At 36.1% G+C, this 19956-nt stretch overlaps 1 protein-coding gene and 1 long non-coding RNA gene across 3 annotated transcripts; both read left to right on the top strand.

The window, feature by feature from the left end:
• The first annotated feature begins 325 nt into the window (after window positions 1-325).
• LOC128987006 (N-acetylglucosamine-6-phosphate deacetylase) lies at window positions 326-19696 on the top strand. 2 transcript variants are annotated; one of them, XM_054407649.1, is made up of 9 exons: window positions 326-381; window positions 3881-4120; window positions 5005-5144; window positions 5747-5881; window positions 6407-6536; window positions 7965-8053; window positions 9167-9301; window positions 16523-16700; window positions 18206-19696. In XM_054407649.1, the coding sequence occupies exons 2-9, from the start codon at window positions 3913-3915 to the stop codon at window positions 18385-18387; spliced, it is 1197 nt and encodes a 398-aa protein (XP_054263624.1). In that variant the 5' UTR covers window positions 326-381; window positions 3881-3912; the 3' UTR covers window positions 18388-19696. The 2 variants fall into 2 exon arrangements, with proteins under 2 accessions (XP_054263624.1, XP_054263625.1); XM_054407650.1 differs by lacking the exon at window positions 326-381 and having other exon boundaries at window positions 3743-4120.
• On the top strand, window positions 10384-15144 carry LOC128987007 (uncharacterized). Its single transcript, XR_008490182.1, has 3 exons — window positions 10384-10591; window positions 12533-12691; window positions 15034-15144. It is a non-coding gene; the product is annotated as an uncharacterized LOC128987007 (long non-coding RNA).
• Window positions 19697-19956: the final 260 nt, after the last annotated feature.

Here is a 19956-nt window from a genome sequence, read left to right as displayed (position 1 = left end):
GCCGTGGCTCAATTTGAGCTAGAAAGAAGAAGAAAAAAACTAAAAACTAAGGTTACTGTTGCAGTGCCACGAAACTCTAATCTTAAAATCTAGAAGCTGTAGTTTTGTAAGGTTGGTACCAACTAGGGGAATAAGCTCATTGCCCATTGGCTCATAGCTTTACTTACGCACACAATCCCACAATTCCCTTATTCAAATGGAAAAAATACACCTTTTCTCCAACACAATCTACCGAAATATATCGTATCGACCATGTCATTGTCAACCGAGTCGATTGTTTTCGATAACATGATGGTGATGGTGATCGTTTACTGCTAATGCTGCTAATACAAATACAATACTGCTGGAGTCGGACGGTGTCAGTTGTGTCTGACAAAAGTAGTCAGTATTAGTATTAACTTATTTGTTCTTATCGGGGTTTGGGTGTTTAATCGTTATAAGGCTGTGGTTTCCTAGACGCGTAATAGATGCGCTGCGTGTGCGCATCTAAGACGCAGCACACTTGTCTTATGGAGTTTCGTGTAAGCGGTTTCCAAGGCTGCGTATCTAATGCGCGCGCATCTAATACGCGCGCACCAATAGCTGCGTATTTGACCGACTGCTCCCAGAGCAGTCGAATCTGAGTTACGCTGCGTTTTAGACATGTCTTGTGCAATGGATTCGGAAGTAAATGTTGTACAGAAGGCAAAATTCACCAACAACGACGAAAAATTGATTGAATTTGTCTCTTCTAATGACATATTATGGAAATACTTTGTTCATACAATTAAAATTGTATAGTATTATATTTCATATAATTCGTTATGTAGGCCTAGTGTTTATTTCCCCATAATGTGTGATTTTAATATTTAATCCCCTTGTTACATCATCTATCAATTAATTTGTCCTCACATATTTTCTTATCGTTGTTTACTGTATTAATAAATAAATCTAACATTGACAAATATTCTTTTCAAGTCAGCACAACCAACTCCCAAATATAAGTGCCCCCATAATTATTTTAAGAACTCCTGAACATCTTAGTAATAACTCTATATTAATTACTAGCATAGTACCTAACCTCTTACGGGGTTGGCGTATAAGTATAAAATGATTATTACAGTTATACTTGTAAAAGGTATTTTCATCGATTCGGTAAATCCCGAATAGGTAAATATAATAACAGTAAAAGCAAAGTTTGACAGGGTGAATTAAGATTTATTGTTTTCATTTTAAATTTACATATTTGCTTTAACACTACAGTTAAAAGATGAGTGAGGGCCACGTACAGTTCCTAACATGTACTTTTCACTGCTTACGCTTCTTCAAAGCTTTTAATGCCAAAATATCCATTTCATTATCTAAATCATCGTATAACATCATAGTAGCCACTAGTAATCTCTCCCGTGAACTTATGTTACGCACCAACCTTATGTATTGTACGCAGTCTAGGAAACCACTCACGGCAGCTGCGTTTTGGGACCTGGATAAAAGACGCTGCGCATCTAAACCGCTGCGCATCTATCACGCGTCTAGGAAACCACAGCCTTATACAACATAGGTTTGAAAATCGATAGGATATGGTCGATAGGATAGCGAACGATATTTAACCGATATCATATAACCAGATCGAATCGAATGTTTGAATGTATCCTCAAGTACAAATGGCGGCCGACGTCTCGCAAATCAAACCGCAATATCAGTGTTTACTGTGTAGTTTGTTTTTCTTTCTGTCATTATCATATGTTTGATGTTTGTTTTTGTTAAGTTGCCAACTGTCAGTCGTCGTCTAAAGTCCAACTGCCTGTCAGTCATTCCATTTAAAAAATATAGGCTACCTAATCAGTGTTTCCATTTGAGGGATAAAAATCCCTTTCTAGGGATATTTAGGGCCTTCGAGGGATTGAAAAGGGATTGAGGGATAACTAGGGATAATCAGAGAAATTGAAAGATTTTTTAGATTTTATAGGGATTTCAGGCCTTTGACATTATAAATTGAAATATTGATAAAATAATACATTATGGCTATATTTCGACAACGTTAAGGACCTATTTTGGCTAATTTTGCAAGGTATTGATAACACATTGATTATACTACTTTTTCCCTAGGTTTTGGTAACAAATCGATTGTAGCCTAGATACTCCTCAAGGAGTATGTTTTATCTATGGTTGGGTTGTAGGTAGTGGTGGCGACGTAGTGTTTCAAAGTCGGAACACACAAGGGGAAGAGTAACAGCCAACACTGCACGAAACAAGCAAAGGGCTGGAGTCGGTCGGTGGAATGGAATGGCGGATCTAGATTAATGTACTGCATTGGTTTCTTATTAGCCCTGTCCCTGTGTCAATGTCGAATGTTAGTTTTCGTTTTGATTTTGTTTGCCGGTGATTTCTGTTATTTTTTGGTTAGTAAGTAACTTGGTGTACGGTAAGCCTTTCACCAAGGCATGGTGGCTATGTTTGAAAAAGACTATTAAGTTTGAAAATTTGGACACTTGAGTAATATTTTTGAAACAATTATAAATACTTATAAATAAAAATTATTAGTTTATAAAATTTTTAAAATAACTATTTGTTTTAATTTTAATCGATTAATCTTGTTTTGTACCACATAGACAGTGTTTAATCACGGCTACCTTTAATCATAGATAAAACATAGGCTACTCCTTGAGGAGTATGTTTTATCTATGCTTTAATTCAAGGCCGAAGGCCACGGCCTTCGAAGTGGCAACGTTGCAAGTATAGTGTTTGTTTGGAGAACGCTAAGCTAATGATATTTTATGTATTTTTTAAGAATACGAAAGCTTGGTTACTGAACTATGACAATTTTGACTCCACATTGAATTTACAGAAATAGATTGTTTTGGTTTTCTATTCTATATTATGTTTTTTCCATGTTAACTTATGATGGGACGTCTGGCACTAAACAATACTACGGTACTTGCAACGTTGCCAATTCTACCAGGCCGCGGCCTGCCTGGAGTTAAAGATGATCGTGGTTTTAATGGTGCAAAAATGTTTTTTTATAGAGTATTACTTTATAAATAATTATGGGATATTGAAGAATAATATCACCAGTTATCATATTTTAGGTGGCTATACATTGATATCCATTGGTATTGCGGTAAAAATAATAAGTTATCTAGATTTGATAAAGAGGGATAATTGGAGGGATTATTAGAACACGGACCAGGGATAACTAGGGGTTTTTTGACGTTGGCCGAGGGATATTTTTTTCTTGCGGATGGAAACACTGTACCTAATGTTTTTATTTCGTGTGTAGTGTAAGTTATGTCTGAAGTAGAGATGGGAATTATCGTTGTTTTCCGGCAACGGTTATAACGATAACGCAGCTGCCCAATAACGTGTTGCGGCAACCTGTTATTTCAATAACGATTGCCAACTCATTGCCGCTGTAAACCGTTGTCCGCAGGTCGGTGTTGCGGCGTTCAGTTATCGTTGTCGGTTGATCAGTTCAGTTTTCAGTTGTAGCCGCGAGTCGGGTGTTGCCCAGACAGGATGCGTTATTCTAATTCTAGTTCGTTTCAGAAGTTATCGTTGCTCTGGTAGCGTTTGCGGCAACGACACTGATGGCAATGCATGTTTTCGTTTTCGTTGTCCGCGCGGCTTTCCTGCAACATTGTGTAGATAGATAGTTATTATAATAACAGGGAGTTCTCGGCAACGTGTTGCCGCGATAACGTTGCCGTGGCCGCAACACTGTTATTCATCCTGTTATGTTAAATAACGCCCATCTCTAGTCTGAAGTGGACGAGACGATGTGGTTGTACTTGTCCCTATTTCAAAATGAGTTAGAGGTTATCTTCTTTTGATGGAGAATTTGGGTTACTCTATCAATGTTTCTTAATTTGTATACCATATTTAGGCTTAATTATTTAATCAGTTTTAGTTTGGATTCTGTCTCTTCAAACCAAGATGATCGATGAGAGTGATATAACTTATCAATTTATAAATTGCACTATTTTAAAAGACCATAAAATAGTCAAAGATAACTTGTGGGTGAGAAATGGAAAAATCTTAAATCCCGAAAAAGTATTTTATGACGAGAAAGTAAAATCCAATAAAAAGATAGATTGTCAGAATTCCTTAATAGCACCAGGATTTATTGATATTCAAATAAATGGTAAGTCCTAAACTATACTTTTTAGCTTAGCTTAGTTTAAAATACCTCAGAGGATACCGGTACGCGTCCGGTAACCGGATGTGGGGATTAGGCGTCCGGTCCGGCAGTTACTGCAACAACGTAACCTAACCAACCAAACTTGTTGGTTATGAAAAAATCAAATTAAGGTTATATTCTGTTCATAAAATAAAATTATAAATGCCAAAAATTCTAACAAAAGATCTACAGTTAACAAGAAATGGTATTCAAAGCAAAATAAGTTATTTGACAAAAAGTTAAAGGTACTTATGGGATTCGAACCAGGGTCCTCTTGCAAATTAGCCAAACACTCTATCCACTAACTTACAAAACGAACATCGATGGCTGTACATCGTATTGTTGTGGTAATGGCGTTACGGGCCCCCTCAACCCAGGGACGTCACTGCCGGACGCCTTTTCCAGGTCCTGTTACCGGACGCCTTATCCAGGTCCTGTTACCGGACGCGTCCATCCCCTGTGTTAAACATCAAATGTTTAAATTTCTTTTAGGTTTAGGGAGATTTGTGGCATTTAGCTACCATTTTGTTTATTGTTTTGGATCAACACGTCACATTCTAAAAACGCTTTTAAACTATTCTTAGACATAAACACTAACTTATAACTTTACCAAGAGGCTGTTTATTTACAATCCAAAATTATCCAATCCAAAGTTAATAAGCATAGACCTAGGCTAAACATGGAAAAAAATAACCTAAGCCTACTTACTGGATTCCTTTAAATATAGCCAGATCAGATAGGTTTTAGTTCAAACCAAAATTTTAAACTAGGGTACGTAGGCCTAAGTTAGGTTAGGCCAAACTATCCAAATGAAGTCTTTAATTTAAAATGGTCCCTTTTGGTTTCAGGTGGTTTTGGAGTTGATTTCAGCCATGATACAGGTTCGGTTGAAGCAGGACTACAAAAAGTGGCTAAAGGTCTTCTTGCTCACGGCGTGACCTCATTTTGCCCAACTCTTGTCACCAGTACACCTGAAGTGTATGCTAAAGTAAGAAGTGTCTCTTTTTTTTTATTATAAGTGTGGAATTATTCTTCCGATAGACAATAGACTAAAATTATATGGACAAGTGTCTGAATAAAGATGATAGCTTAGTAACTGATTAAGTTAAGATCAGTTAGGCCTACTAGCTGAGATAAGTTAAGTTACGGCTGCACTTTAACTTACTTTAGGTCCTACACTCATCTGAATGCAAATATCGATTATTTGATTGTTTAATTCGATATATCGATCAATATTTTAATTTGAATGAGTGTAGGACCTAAAGTAAAGTGCAGCCTAGGTTACGTTTCATTCAGCTTCATATGAGTGTTTGGACCTGTAGGCCTACATAAATTCATGACCAAACAAACCATTAAAATATGACATGTTCAGGTTGATTAACGCGACTTTTTCCAACTTAAGTTTCCTTGTAGCCTACCGGTATGTATTTCATTCACTTATGAAATCTACCATGTCATATTCAAAAAAGATATTACTATTGAAAGTAGAAGGACCCAAAAATGTAGCCTATTACAAATTAACATAAGTTAATAAAGTAAACTCTAATAGGTACTAAAAGACCTCCCCCTTTAAAACTGCAGTGATTTCAGGTTATTCCAAAGGTCAAGAAGACTGCGGGAGGGATGGACGGAGCGAGTGTGCTCGGACTACATCTGGAGGGACCGTTTATAAGTCCTCAGAAACAAGGAGCGCACAATCCTAATGCCATCAGGGGTCTGGATAAGGTAGGAACGCTTCTTTTAAATGTAATAGTTAAGAACTGATTATAAGATAAAATATAGAGTATTATTGTGGCTAGAGACGTTCCGATACAGTTCAACACTTCAAACATGGACCTTGAGGGTGCTAAGTTTGAGAAATTCCGAGGTTTGAGGAAAACGAGCCATAAATTAAAACTAAGATATTTAATAATATAGGTGACCAAGCGTATATTTATTTAATTTCTCATACATTTCCAACAATATAGTATTGAAATTCATAGATTTGCCTTTTAAAGAGAAAACATAACCCATTTTCTCAATAAAGTTTGAGGTTATGGTACCGACTGATTTGCCAGGCTTTGGTTTGGTTTGGTTTGATTGGTCAGCGCTTTGGTTGTCAATGTGTAACTCTTGCATCGGTCTCAATATCTGCAGGTAGCGCATGATCCAAATAGCACTGTGAAACTATACCAAAGCTACAGAGTTCTGTTGCTTGCACATTATTTCTGAATTAACTGTTAGTTAAACAAATGTTTCCTCGGTTTTCAGGGCATCCAAACCCTAGATGAAGTCTACGGACCTCTTGACAATGTTCAGATCATAACTTTGGCACCTGAACTTCCGAGAGCAACTGAAGTTATATCTAGTCTCGTCCGAAGAGGGATCACCGTTTCCTTAGGTAGGCTATTGATTTGAACCTTGACCTTGATGCATGTTTTCCAGGTTTAGAGTCTATCAATTACTATCTTTATCAATTACATTAATTACTTACTATAATAAATGTTACAAGAAATTTCTTTGTAATTTTATAGAAAATCACCCAGTGAAGTGCATTAATTAATGATGCTATGAGCTGTGCTCAAAACCTAATGAAAATGGTGTCCAGCTGCCAATATTGTTGTGAGCAAAGTTTTCGCATGCACACTTACTCTCTGTAGTTCCAGCTCATCCGCAGTATCATCGCACCTCTAGCAGACGAATTAACACCACGGGTTTTTGTTTATGGTGTATTTTTTGGTCGCTTTTGTTGTGTATTCATATGGGTTAATTTATTAGTTTACAGTTTGAGTCCGTTTATATTTGGAGCAGGGAGCTCAGCCAAAAGTTAATAGTTTTCAATTTTGAGATTTTGTAACATTATATTCAGTACCAAATATGGTTTGAGGTAATTCTGGAAACCAGCATTTGCATCATAAGCCCCCACCACTCTTGAGGTTAGATATGGTCGGTCCTTGTGAACCACCTACTTACATTCAGAGTCAATCTTCTACTCGACCAGATCACAACTAGCTGGTCATGATTCCATGATTCTCCCGCTGATTTTAGCAGGTATGTGGTGATAGGCTATTAGGAGATTTACATTGCCCGACCCTTGGTTCATTAGTAGCCCTCTAAATTCTACCCTTAGTAATGGGGAATTTCTCTGTGATATTAGCATAATTGTGTACTAGTAAGATATTATCATGTATTGATGCATTGCTTATCCGCTCAATAAATGAACCCAATTAAGTTCACGCCCGAGTATTTATTCTGGACACCCCACCCACTAGCGGATACAACACTTTCCAAGTTTTAAATTAATAAATTGGTGATATGCACACTAGTCATTACAACAAAAGCAGCAGCGGCTGTTTCTTCACTCTCCCTGATGTAGATGCACTGATGTAGATGTAGTGTACAGAGCAAAGACTGTGCTCGCAGTGAGGAGGGGTGGCTGATGCTGCGCGAACTGCTTGGAATGGAAACGGCGCACCAATATTGTTGGGAGCTGTGCTCAAATCAACTTGAGCTTAGCTCCCAACATTTTTGGGACAAAATGTTAAAAGGAAATGTGGCTTTAGACAAAAACTGAATGGCGTAGAATAAAACAGTGCTAAAACTGATTGATGGAGGAAGCAACTTGTCACTTAGTGTGGCTAGTGCTGTAAGATAACCGGAGTAGCATATTTGTCTCTATAACCTAAAAATGCTCCTGGACTTTATTCAGGTCGCTAAGTGTCTTAATTTAATTTAATGTTATCAATTGTTATTATTTTTCTCAGCGACCAGGTCCGCCTACTGTGTGGCTTAGCCTAGAAGTTATAAATTGACAACTGTGTTTTCACAGGTCACTCTACTGCAGACTTGAGACAGGGGGAGGAGGGTGCGAAACATGGAGCCTCCCTCATCACTCATCTGTTCAATGCTATGCTGCCTGTAAGTGAAATTTCAATACATTTTTTTACGTAATACACACATACAATATCCTCTCCCGTTTTGGTCATCTCCGGGTCTGGGTATTAACTTCTGTCCCTCCACGATTCCTCTTTCTCTTCATACTGCCACTGCACTCATCTTCCTTCCAAATCTCAACTCACATTGTCAATCCACCTTCTTCTAGATCTTCCTCTTGGTATTCTTCCGTTCATGTGAAGCTCACTAATTTTTTGGGGGATTCTATCATTTTCCATTCTTAGTGGCCAAACCATCTCAATTTTGATTTCTCTTCTCGTTCTCTCAAACTTTCTTCAACTCTCTTCATAATACGCTTCTTGTATTTGTAATACTATACGCTTGAATATTGTTAATTAACATTCTTATTTGAGATTGTAACACATTCTGATTTAGACAAAGAACTTAAAAGGATTTGAATTAACTCTTGTGACTTCTTGAACGGAGTTTCTAAGACGGATTGCTATGAACACATTATAGGGGCTTAACTGGTCTAGTGATAAGACTCTTAATACTTTCATGAAATGACTGGGGTCCTCTACACACGAGGGCCTGGGTTCAAATCAGAATAATAAGATAATGTTGGCTTTTAGCAATAAGATAATGCTCCAGCCTGGTTTTTTAAAGCCCATCTCAGGCTGTAGTTTTGCCTAACTAAGGAGCTAAAAGAGGTATTCTCCCATCCAGGCCACTATGTTTTATAATATTAAAATCTAAATAATTTAGGTTTTTTTTCTGAACATAGCCTACAGTCTGTAGTCTAGTGCTGATGTAGTAAATTATTCTGACTATTTCCTTGATTGGAATAATTTGCCATCACATTTCACTAACAGCCATTTTAGCTAATATGAGTTTTAGGCAATCTTATCATATTACTCATCTTTAAACCCCTCCACAGTTTCCATATTTCCCATAGCCTTGAATTATCGGCATCTTGAAATGCTAACAGTGAAATAAATTTAACACGTAATTTGCTAACTGTCTCCAACTAACTAACTAACTGTCTGTGCTAACTGTCTTGTATCTTTGGATACAATAGGAAATTACATAGATTGTAACGTTCCCCAAATCGAAGTAAATACTTTTTGTTTTTCACAGTTTCATCACAGAGACCCGGGATTGGTCGGATTGTTGACTACGGACAACACTCGTCCGCTGTTCTACGGTATCATTGCTGACGGAGTTCACACTCACCCGGCGGCTTTGAGGATTGCGTGGAGAGCTCATCCTAAACCCAGTCAGCACACGAGGTATTATATACATATATTTTAGGTCAATCTTGGTAAACTATGTAAAGTATATTGAAATATGTAAAATTCACATATAATTTACTCGCTGATATTTACATAGAAAATATCGTTACCTTTTGTTTTAGGTCAACATGAAATACTGTCTTAATTAATATGTGATTGATTTAAACCTATTTTCTGGCCTATTTCTCGATACATTTAATGTATACTGAATGTAACTTATTCACATCCCATATACTTTAATATTGACGTAAAATATACATATATTTACGTCAAATATACATTAACCATTTTCCTGGATTCATACCAGATAGATTTGTAAATTTTGCTCAAAGCCTTGAGAAAGAGATATTTTCACTCAGACCAAACAGTTGCTTTTAGAGAAACTTTTTCTTAGAAGAAGGGACAGTAGGAATTTACAATACAGGCAGCTAGACAAAGAACTGTAATACAAAGGGGTGGCAAGTGCGAAGGTCACTTCCACTTGTAGAATTCCTTCACCAAGCCAAGAAGTGTAGTTAGACCGAACCGGTTTGGGATTGGGGTTGGGGTTGCAGCGTTGACTTATTGGATCCCAATAAAAATATCGAAGCCAGACTGATAGATACTAGAATTATATCGATAGTCAATATCAACATCGAACTTGATAGGCTCGATATTTCTATTCGATAGCTTACTGGGCAGTTATGATTAATTTAAATTTATGTAACTACTACAGTCTAAGTTAGAAAAACTAAATAAGTTAATAATAATAATTAATAACTAATATTATTATTACTAAGGTATAACTGAAATAAATCATAAATCCTTTCTACACGGAGCATTACTGGTCTTTCGATATGCATTGAAAATCGTATTAGCACGATAGTATCGAATGGGTCGGACAGTACCGTAACGCCGACTAGGACTAGCCGTCATCCGAGGCCGCCATTGTTGTTTTTGTTTTAGTTAAGTTGTTTAGTTCTGTGTTTCTGCTGCAGTTCGAGTTCTTTACTTTATCTCTTCTTCTTTTTATTCTGTGTAGTCTCTCCTCTGCCCTCTTCGAGATCAATATTTCAATCGTTGTTTCCAAAACTTAAATGTTAATTATTCAGTTTTTTAGTTAGTTTTAAAAGTTTATTTTACAGTTGTAACTTATTTAAGTTCAAGAATCAAGAAGTTTATTGGCCATCGGTGTTACCGTTGGTCCTAGGCCTACTTTTAAGATTTTCGCTAGATCAACCTAACTTATTTATGTTTTCAATTCATCATCAATTTTCTACAACCCTCAAAGGTAAGTGTTCTGCTTTTATTTATGGTCTAAACTTACAAATACTGGATTTTAATTAGGCTAGGCTAAGTTAAGTTACATCACAGACAATTGGATAAAGAAGATTTAAGTTACATCTTCATTTTTACTGGTCTTGGATGATATTTTCGGTAGGTGTGTATTCTTTCAAGATTTCGGTTGCACTTTAGTTTCTGTCCTACATTTACTATTATAGGACTACTAACCACGAATACTAGATCATGTTTTCTAGTACCTATTTAGGTACGGTACTACACAAATAGGTAGGCCTATTTGTGCTACCAGCTGATGAAACTGTTCTAAACTTAACTTAACCTTAACCAAACATGCAGTTAAGTACTAGGTAACTTGAGTTGAAACCGTATGTGAGTAAATGTAGGACAGAAACTAAAGTGCAGCCAAGATTTTATCAAGTAGGCCTACGATATTAACTAACTTAGGTTAGGCCTATTAATTAGCACATTAGTAAGTTACAGGGTTTTTAAATTCGCAGAGGATACGCATCCGGTAACTGGACATGGATTAGGCGTCCAGCAGTTACTGTCATAACCTAACCTAACCAACCAAACTTGCTGATAATGAAAAATGATAATGAATGAAGGTTAAATTATGTTCATAAAATAAAATTATAAATGCCAAAAATTCTAACAAAAGATGTACAGTTAATGGCATTCAAAGCAAAATCTTTGACAAAAAGTTAAAGTTACCGATGTGATTCGAACCAGGGACCTCTTGCGTTAATCAGCCTAGCACTCTATCCACTACACCACAAACACCGATGGTTGTACATCGTATCGTTGTGGTAATGGCGTTCCGGGCCCTCACAACCCTGTGACGTCAGTGCCGGACGCCTAAGTTAATCCACGTCCTGTTACTGGACGAGTATCCTCTGTGTTTTAAGTTACGCTTGATGTTTAAATTTACAGTAGGTAATGGTAATTCCCAGGCCTACACTAAGATTTTAACGCAACTAATTAGGCCTATATGCTTCCTTATGTTAAATTATCAAGAGATAAGTTAATTTTTTGGCTAAGGGTTTTTGAACTTGTCCAGTTTTTGTTAGACGGTTTGTTTATTTACAAATGACTAATAGGTAACTATACTATATGCTAATTAACTTAGGCCCATGTTATACGGACAGCAAGAACGCGACAGATAAAACGCCGACGCTGATTCACAAATTCAGTGCTGTTATACAATCAGCAATCACGCTGTGTCATCGACGCCAGGGAGCTGTTATACGAGCAGTAAACACGCCGCGACAGGCTCCGAGGGAGCCCGAAGGTCGCCGAACTGTGAATTTCCACTCCCGATAAGTCGCCTGGGAACTATCCTGTCGGAGAAGTATGGTAGGGTGAAGCACGGATCTGCTGTGTAAAAGCTGCCCGTATAACAGTAGGTACTCGCATAATTTCTGTCGCGTTTTTTCCGCCAGTTTTACCGGTCCGGTCGCGTTGTCCACGCTGACGCCAGGTTTACAGTGTCCGATGCGACAGATAAAACGTTTGTATAACTTGCACATAGTGACGTCCATTGCTCGGTAGGCTTGGCGTCTCGCGGCGAAAAATCTGTCGCGTTTTTTCTGTCCATATAACATGGGCCTTAGGCATACACAATTTCATTCAACAATTATTACAAGGAATTAAGTTAGCTTATGCATGGATAGGTATATCTGTCATAAGTAAATAAGATAAACTTAATTAATTGTGAATGCAACAAATAGGCCTAATTTAAAAAACATACCTTCTGTTGCTGTATCTAGGTTATGTTATGTTCACTCCTAGGGGCCAGTTGTGGAATCAGGTCTGGATTTACTTATTGTTTCGGGAAATAGAATGGTTATAACAGTCAAACACACCTAAGAAGGACTTAGCCGAAAGTATAAAACGATTAAATATGACTAAAAAGTTTTTTTTGTTTTTGTAGATCGACTTCTTTCAAAGGATTGGGGGCGCAACAGTGGTGGACTCTGGCTGTCGAGCCCTCATCAGATCGCGGACAAACGAAGTAGATGTTAGCTTCAGTTGGGAGGGAAGGAAGGGAAAGAGGACCCTCCACAGCCTCAACTTCATAAAACACTGGAGAGTGAGTATAATAGTTGCCTACTAATAGTTACTGGAATCTAATGGAATTTAAATAATAGTCCCTGAAAAGTTATTTTACCTGGGGAGCAGTGATTAACTCTTTTGTTTGAGTTATAATTTTAAATCTATTTTTAAAAAGCTACCCAACTTAATATTTATGAACACTCTTTTTTTAAAGGTGTGTGAAATATTTTATTTATTTAAATCTAATCTGTATCTAATCATGGGGAGACTGTGGGAGAAATTTGTAAAGATGAGATGCCGTTTTTTTTTTCTAAAACTAATAGGCTAATGTTAAACGTGAATCCGTTCTATATTCATCATTAGATTCAATTAAAACCCTCTTATGTTCCCAACCGGAGACTTTATTTGGGGCCCCTAATTCAAACCAACAAAAACAGAAAATATCAAAAAGGAAAAGAAGAAATAGTTATAAAAAAAGTTAAAGGAAAATTTTAACAAGCTAACAACAAGTTTAAATTATTTTAGCGAATTTTCTATATAGGGAATAAGCTATTACTGTAGGTCTCATGGTAAGACCTCGACCCGGGACCGATTTACTTTTCATTTTTGGGTCCTCCATAGGCCAAAAACACCCTCCGTTTAAATTCATATATATATATATGAAATATATACATATGTATGTATATGTCCGTTAGCGCGATATCTCGAGCAAAAGTGAACCGATTTTGATCAAATTTGGTACTAATGTATAACCTACGTTTATTCAAAATAATTTGAACAGACTATGGGAACGAGGGTTTATGGGGGGTTTTATGGGGTAAAAATTGGGTTTTCTGATTTTTGACTCTAAAAACACAAAACTTCACGATTTCTTTCCATACCATTTTGTATAGCTTATAAAAGAAATAATTTTGTATATTGAAGCGTTGTTGTATGCCTATCGGTTACGGAGATAATCGAAAAATATTGTAAATTAATAATTTCTATGTTATTCTCATGGAGAAAAACTGTTGTAGGCTAGTTTGCTTGTAGGCTATATAAATATATTTTTGTCAAATTTGACAATTTTGTTTGTTTCATTCTAGTTTATGAACATTTCAATTGAAATAAAAAAACACTTCAATACCTTCCTTCCCTGTAGCAGCAAACCTAAGTACAGTAGGCCTACTCATTATAATCAATGTTACCTATGTAAATAGGAAATAAATCTTACAATTTTAAGGGAATGCAGTAGAGTCCCCAAAACTCGGCGTAATGTGGACTGGAAGGGTGTCGAGTTTGTGAAATGTCGGGTTATTGGGAACTAGGGTTATAAATAAGAACCATACAATTTGTAATCCTTTTAGCTGCCTTATTTATTTATAGGCCTATTTATATTACAAGTCAGTATTAAGTCATCAGATATAGTACAATAAATCTTTGGTACAAGTTGGGAATGATTTAACTTGAGCCCATGTTTAACTCATGTCGTACTCAAAAATCACTAATTTTCTGAGCCAGGTGATGGCCGAGTTATCCAGACTGCCGGGTTATCGAGTGCCGAGTTTGCGAGACTCTACTGTACTTAAGTAGAAATCCAGCCCAGTAAATGGAAATTTGCTTAGTCTGCAGGGTTGCTGTGGCGGGGGTATTTGATATCCATAACATAAAAAAAACTTTTTGTAAATCATTACTTGGCCTCTATTAATCTAGGTAACTACAGTTGGCTCTCAATAATCGGACATTTACTTAAATAGGCCCATTAGAATGTCAGTTTGCCAAAAATGTTTGACTACCAATGTGTGGTGATTTTCCCAATTTCATGGCGATCGTAGGTGGCAATGGTTTCATGATCACAGGATATGTTAACGATTTCGCCGTGATCGTAGGATAACTGAGGTTAGTTTGACCTAGGTCCGCAAGTACTCTAATTACGGCACTGTTATTGGTAATGATTATTTCTGGATACACGAATAAGCTAGAGTATGTAGGCTATGTCTGAAACATGCAAAGGTCTACCAGACCAGTCCAAGTAGATGACAGAGAAGTGTTGATGAACGAGTCAATTTGTGGGTCTCCTTAATCCTGAACATTGGATACGCCATTTTGCTTTGCTTCGACCACGTACTATGCTTACTACTCAAACCGGCCCTGCAAAATATTCCCGAGTTTATACTCGTAAAGTATTTAGTATTAACTAATTAGTGTCCAGTGGCATCACCGCCATGTCGGATTATCAAGGGTAAATTGTTTTGAACCCCCGTAAAAAATCTTCTTCTAAGTTAAAGGACAAAGTAGGACCTTATGAGAAAAAACTGAATCAAACACATTAACACTTGCTTATAACATAACAATTATAGTGAAAACTCTGTGGTATCACATTGTAAAATCATGTTTCAGGTGTTGTTGCAGCGTCTCACGGAGACAATGTCACATACAAGGCATTTGAAACCAAGGTTAAAGAATGGTTCCGGCAGGCTCGAAGATTAAATTTTCAAATGTAAAGCTGTACTTGATTTATTAAGATTACATTTTTATTGTAAAGCTGTACTTTGTACTTATTGCCTACTGTTCTGATTTTAGTTTTGTTGGGTACAAATTCAATTCTAATTACTAATTATATGATATTATGTTAATAATTCTAGAATGATTAGTTTTCCTTTTGATTAATGAGAATTTGTTTCCTATAAAGTAACACATTTTTATGCATTCAATTCAAACAAATACTAACACACCATGAATGAGTGAAGACAATTTAAAAAAATAAATTAGAACTTACCACAGTTTTCATAGTACTACCGTACTGACCATAGTTTATCGCCTAAAGAGTCACCCTTAAAAGTGCCTCAAGTTTTTAGGATGAGTAATATTTTTATAATAATTGACTTTAGCTGAGAACTAATCCATCTTTCTTATGTTGATTACTGACAGAACATTTATTATTATGTTTATTTAGGTGCTAAACATAATTGGATAAATTGATTCTTAATACAATTTAATTAGATTCAGATATTTTTTGCATTACTGTACATAATTAAGATGATTTACATAAATAATACTTAAATTTACATATTATTGCTTCAGTTTAACTTGTACAAAATTTACATTCCATATACATATATCATTGACGTATTATTTTTGTATATGGTTTACGTAAATTGACGTATTAGTAATACGTATTATTTACAAAATAAAGTGGGACGTATAGACGTAAAATAGAAGTATTCTATATCAATTCAATACGTATAATTTATTTTGGATTTACTTTGGCTCAAAGTAAATAATACATATTATATACTTCTGTGTGCTGACTGGGAAGGTAAATAATACTTAGAGATATTCATCCACCACACAGCTGATGAAGAATATAATCGATGTACCCAGCTGTCATTGGTCATTACAAAAACCCTAAAAATTCTATTAAAAATCCATGATAAAAAAGATTTTTTGGGCTTGTTGAAATAAAAGGGTTCTCTTTGCATTATTGTTTTTTACTGGATCTTTGTATGGGGTTATTTTAATTGTGTAAAAGACAAACGTTCAACAGAGATGTGTTATTCGGGGTTTTTCTTAAACTGCCATGTACCATATAAATATTCACGACAAAAACCTATCAATATCTTCAAACATATTTTTATTACCTTAAATCATTATAGTAAACAAGAGTTTCTTAAACTACCGGGACAGTTATCTGTTTATTTTGTCTCAGGACACTAGGATCTAGCCCCAGATTATTTGTCACATTACCTTAAGCTAGGCATATGAGTATGGCAATTAGATAAAACCCATTGATGATTGATGGGATTTGAGCCCGGAACCTGAGTGACCCAAGTCTCACGCTCTACCACTAGACCAGCTCGCCCCTCACCATTTGTCTGTTTTGTTCCCAGGCGTGGTGTTGGTAACGGATGCTATATCGGCGCTGGGTCTGCCCGAAGGTACTCACCACCTAGGTGAGCTCAGTATACAAGTCTCGCAAGGCAAGGCGTACATCGCAGGCACACAGACGTTATGTGGTAGCATTGCCAGTATGGACTACTGTGTCCGCTACTTTCGCAAGGCTAGCGGTAAGTGGAAATCACTATTTAATTGTGGCTTCTGAATCACTATGATTATTAAAATAGTAGGTTAAATTACCGTATAGCCAGGTGATCCTGTTGTAGTGTGACTACCACGGTTTAGAAGCCTTTTGGCTTCAGTTTCACGTCAACGTAGACACTAACAATAATCCACTTCGATATGGATGGTATGAAGATTCCTCTTACAAAACAACAGAACACAAAATTTTTTTTCGGGCTTGTTTTTCACATTACTTCAGGCTAGACCTAGGGGTTGCGGCATTATCACTTAGATAAAATCTATTGGTGACTTGGCGGGATTTGAACATGGGACCTCAGGGACTTCCCGCACTCTAACCACTACACCAGCTCGCTCCCCGAACATAAACCCATTAAAACTTATTTTTTATAAGTCAGCATGGCCACAATAAAACAGTTGTGGCCATGCTGACTTTTAAGAGCTTTTGTGTGTTTGTTTTCTGTGTTTTTCAAGACAAATCACATCGTCCAGGTTGAAGAGGATTAATGCTGCTTAATGTTCACATAAACTTGAAAACAAAGTCGAAAGCCATCAAGGTTTTCAAAACCATGGTGGTTAAACTACAACAGGATCACTTGCCGATACCATAGCCTACTTACTCCCTTTGGTAGATTTGTCATCCTTTATGATAACCTCAAGAAATATTTCTGTCTGGTGTCTTTAGGGATAGGTTTTTGTTTACAATTTGTTTCTTGCTAATTCAGTTATTTTAGACATGACATGACTTATCCAAATAAAACAATATAATTGTAAATAATAGCTCATCCCCTGGCTATATAACCAAAAAGTAAAGCGCAAGTCATTGAATTAACACTAAAATAATAGAAACAAAATTTCGTTGACACTAGTCTCCAGTGTCATCAACATGAACTAGACACGAAACATAAACTTTAGATTTGTCAATGGGGTGAGAAGTCTACTTGTGTTGGTTAGTGTCCTCTACGGTAATACCAAAGTTAATTTAACCTAGCATTGTAGGAATTACTATGCATAATTCCTTACCTTTTTAAAGGGAGCAGGAATAAGAAACAGCATGTCTTTAGGACACATATATTTATTTAAGAGTCACCCAATGTACTGGTAAACCTGATCTTCCAATAAAAAAAAATCAAACCTATTCTGGCCTAGAGCCTTAACCAAAAATACCTTAAATTTAGTTAATGGGCCTGTGTCCAAACATCAGTTATTTCCAAAAAATCTTTTGGTATTGTATAATAAAATAGCCTCATTACCTTGCATGTTAGAAAGGTGCGTTGTTATGTTTGCAGAAGTATCTTACGATCAACCGGTGCATGATCCTAAGTATGTGCCTTGGATAATTTATTCAAATAAAATTAGCCACAGTAAACTTGTACATTTTATCAGTCGATGTAACTTTTAAAACCATGTTTATGATCCCAAAACTGTTTAGGCATATATCATAGCTGGCCTACTATTAGTAATACAAAAGAATAATCTAAAACAACTTTTCCAGGGTGTTCAGTAGTGGAAGCTCTGGAAGCGGCGTCGCTACACCCTGCGCAAGCTATTGGTCTGTCCCAAGTCAAGGGTTCGCTTGACTACGGTGCAGACGCAGACTTTGTCTTGCTATCGGACGATCTTCACGTCGACTCTACATGGATTGCAGGCCGCTGTGTGTACAAGGCTGGCAGTTAGATAGACCGGAATATTTTTTTTAAGCCAGGGATAGCTGGGTCATGTTTTGAACCTACAGAAAGCTACTGCACTGTCTTTTCTCAAGATCGAACCCGTGATCTTTAGATTACCAGAATTACCACTTAGCTATCTACAGGGTGTGAAATATTTATGCTCAAGATACTTTGTGTAGCCTATTGTGTAATAAGTTGCAAATGTTTGTTACCATTAAACTAATAGTTACCACATTCCAAATAATATCAACGGTTTAGTTAACTACATGATGTATAATTTGTTTTTAAATTTAAAATCATGCATTTTTATATTTGAGAGTAAGGATGTAACATAGAGCACAAGTGCCTACGTTTTAAGGATTTAAATAATACCTTTATCAGCATTGTACGTGTTATTAAATTTACGGAAAGTAAATAAAAGAAACGTCTTATAACACTTAAAACATATATTTACGCTTATACTGTTACTTACAAGACAGTAAATATACAAAAAAGGTGGTAAATGGTGATCGATTTCGATTTGACACTCCAATCATCATCAGACCCAATAGGCGAAACTATTGAGATTAAGATTCGCCTATTGGGTCTGATGATGATTTGAGTGTCCAATCGATATCGATCACCACTTACCATCTTTTTTGTATATTTACCGTCTTGTGAGTAACAGTATGTAATAAGCGTAAATATATGTGTTAAGAAGACGTTTTTTTTTATTTACTTTCCGTAAATTTAAGGATTTGCACAAGAGATTTCACTATTTCAGTATTTTCTACCAACGAAGTTTTGAGTTTGGAGAAGCCAGTGACAATAAGTCACCCTTTCTTGCAAAAATGTGATCTTCCAAAACCCTTGATTTTGTATTATCCATAATCATACCTTATTGCGAACCTCGATAAGTAGTCTACCTTGATATCAAGTCATGTTTGATAATTCCCATGAGAGATTTCCTATCAAGGTTCTACTGTATTCTAGTTCTTGTTTACAATTGTTATATTTTAAAATAGTTCAGTTAAACAGGAGTAACTAATATTTAACTAGTACAGAAGCAAGTGTAGAAAATATATACAGTTTTCCAATCCTTCCCAGATTGTAAGTGAAAAATGTCAGTTAAAACTCTTAACAATAACTTTACTTGTATAAGCATATGAAAATATAATATTTAAGCTGCTAACACTGCCATGAGTAAATTTAAGTAAGATGTACTATTAATTTGGTTTTGTAGGGTAAACTCTTTAAAATAATGATAAATATATACTTGTGACTTTGATATAACAAATTATATTTTGTATCATTTAACTGATAAATTAATATTTAGTACAAAAATGTGTGATTTTGTTAATTCCTTTACTAAATGTTATTAACTAGTTAAAAGTGTACATCAAATACTACCAAAATCTAATTTGACATCTAATTACATGAAGGAAGAAATGTCATAACATTTCATATCTTCATGAAAGTCTTTTTAATGTTTTTCACCTGATCGTGGGGTATTCGCCACTATACCATTGCCTCCTCTAATACAAGGTGATACACATGTATAAAGGAACCACAGGTAAGGAAGAATAAATTTTTAAAC

Source organism: Macrosteles quadrilineatus, unplaced genomic scaffold, assembly GCF_028750875.1.
Source record: "Macrosteles quadrilineatus isolate MER2022 unplaced genomic scaffold, UCM_ALF_1.0 Scaffold_2__2_contigs__length_208266976, whole genome shotgun sequence".
Classification (NCBI taxonomy): Eukaryota; Metazoa; Arthropoda; class Insecta; order Hemiptera; family Cicadellidae; genus Macrosteles; species Macrosteles quadrilineatus.
This window is presented reverse-complemented; position numbering and strand designations above follow the sequence as displayed.

Excerpts from the sequence above, each read along its gene's own strand:
- LOC128987006 (XM_054407649.1), top strand. The coding sequence starts at position 3,913 with ATGATCGATGAGAGTGATATAACTTATCAATTTATAAATTGCACTATT. Across the intron at positions 4,121-5,004 it reads TATTGATATTCAAATAAATG|GTGGTTTTGGAGTTGATTTC; the intron begins GTAAGTCCTAAA and ends TTTTGGTTTCAG. Across the intron at positions 5,882-6,406 it reads CCATCAGGGGTCTGGATAAG|GGCATCCAAACCCTAGATGA; the intron begins GTAGGAACGCTT and ends CTCGGTTTTCAG.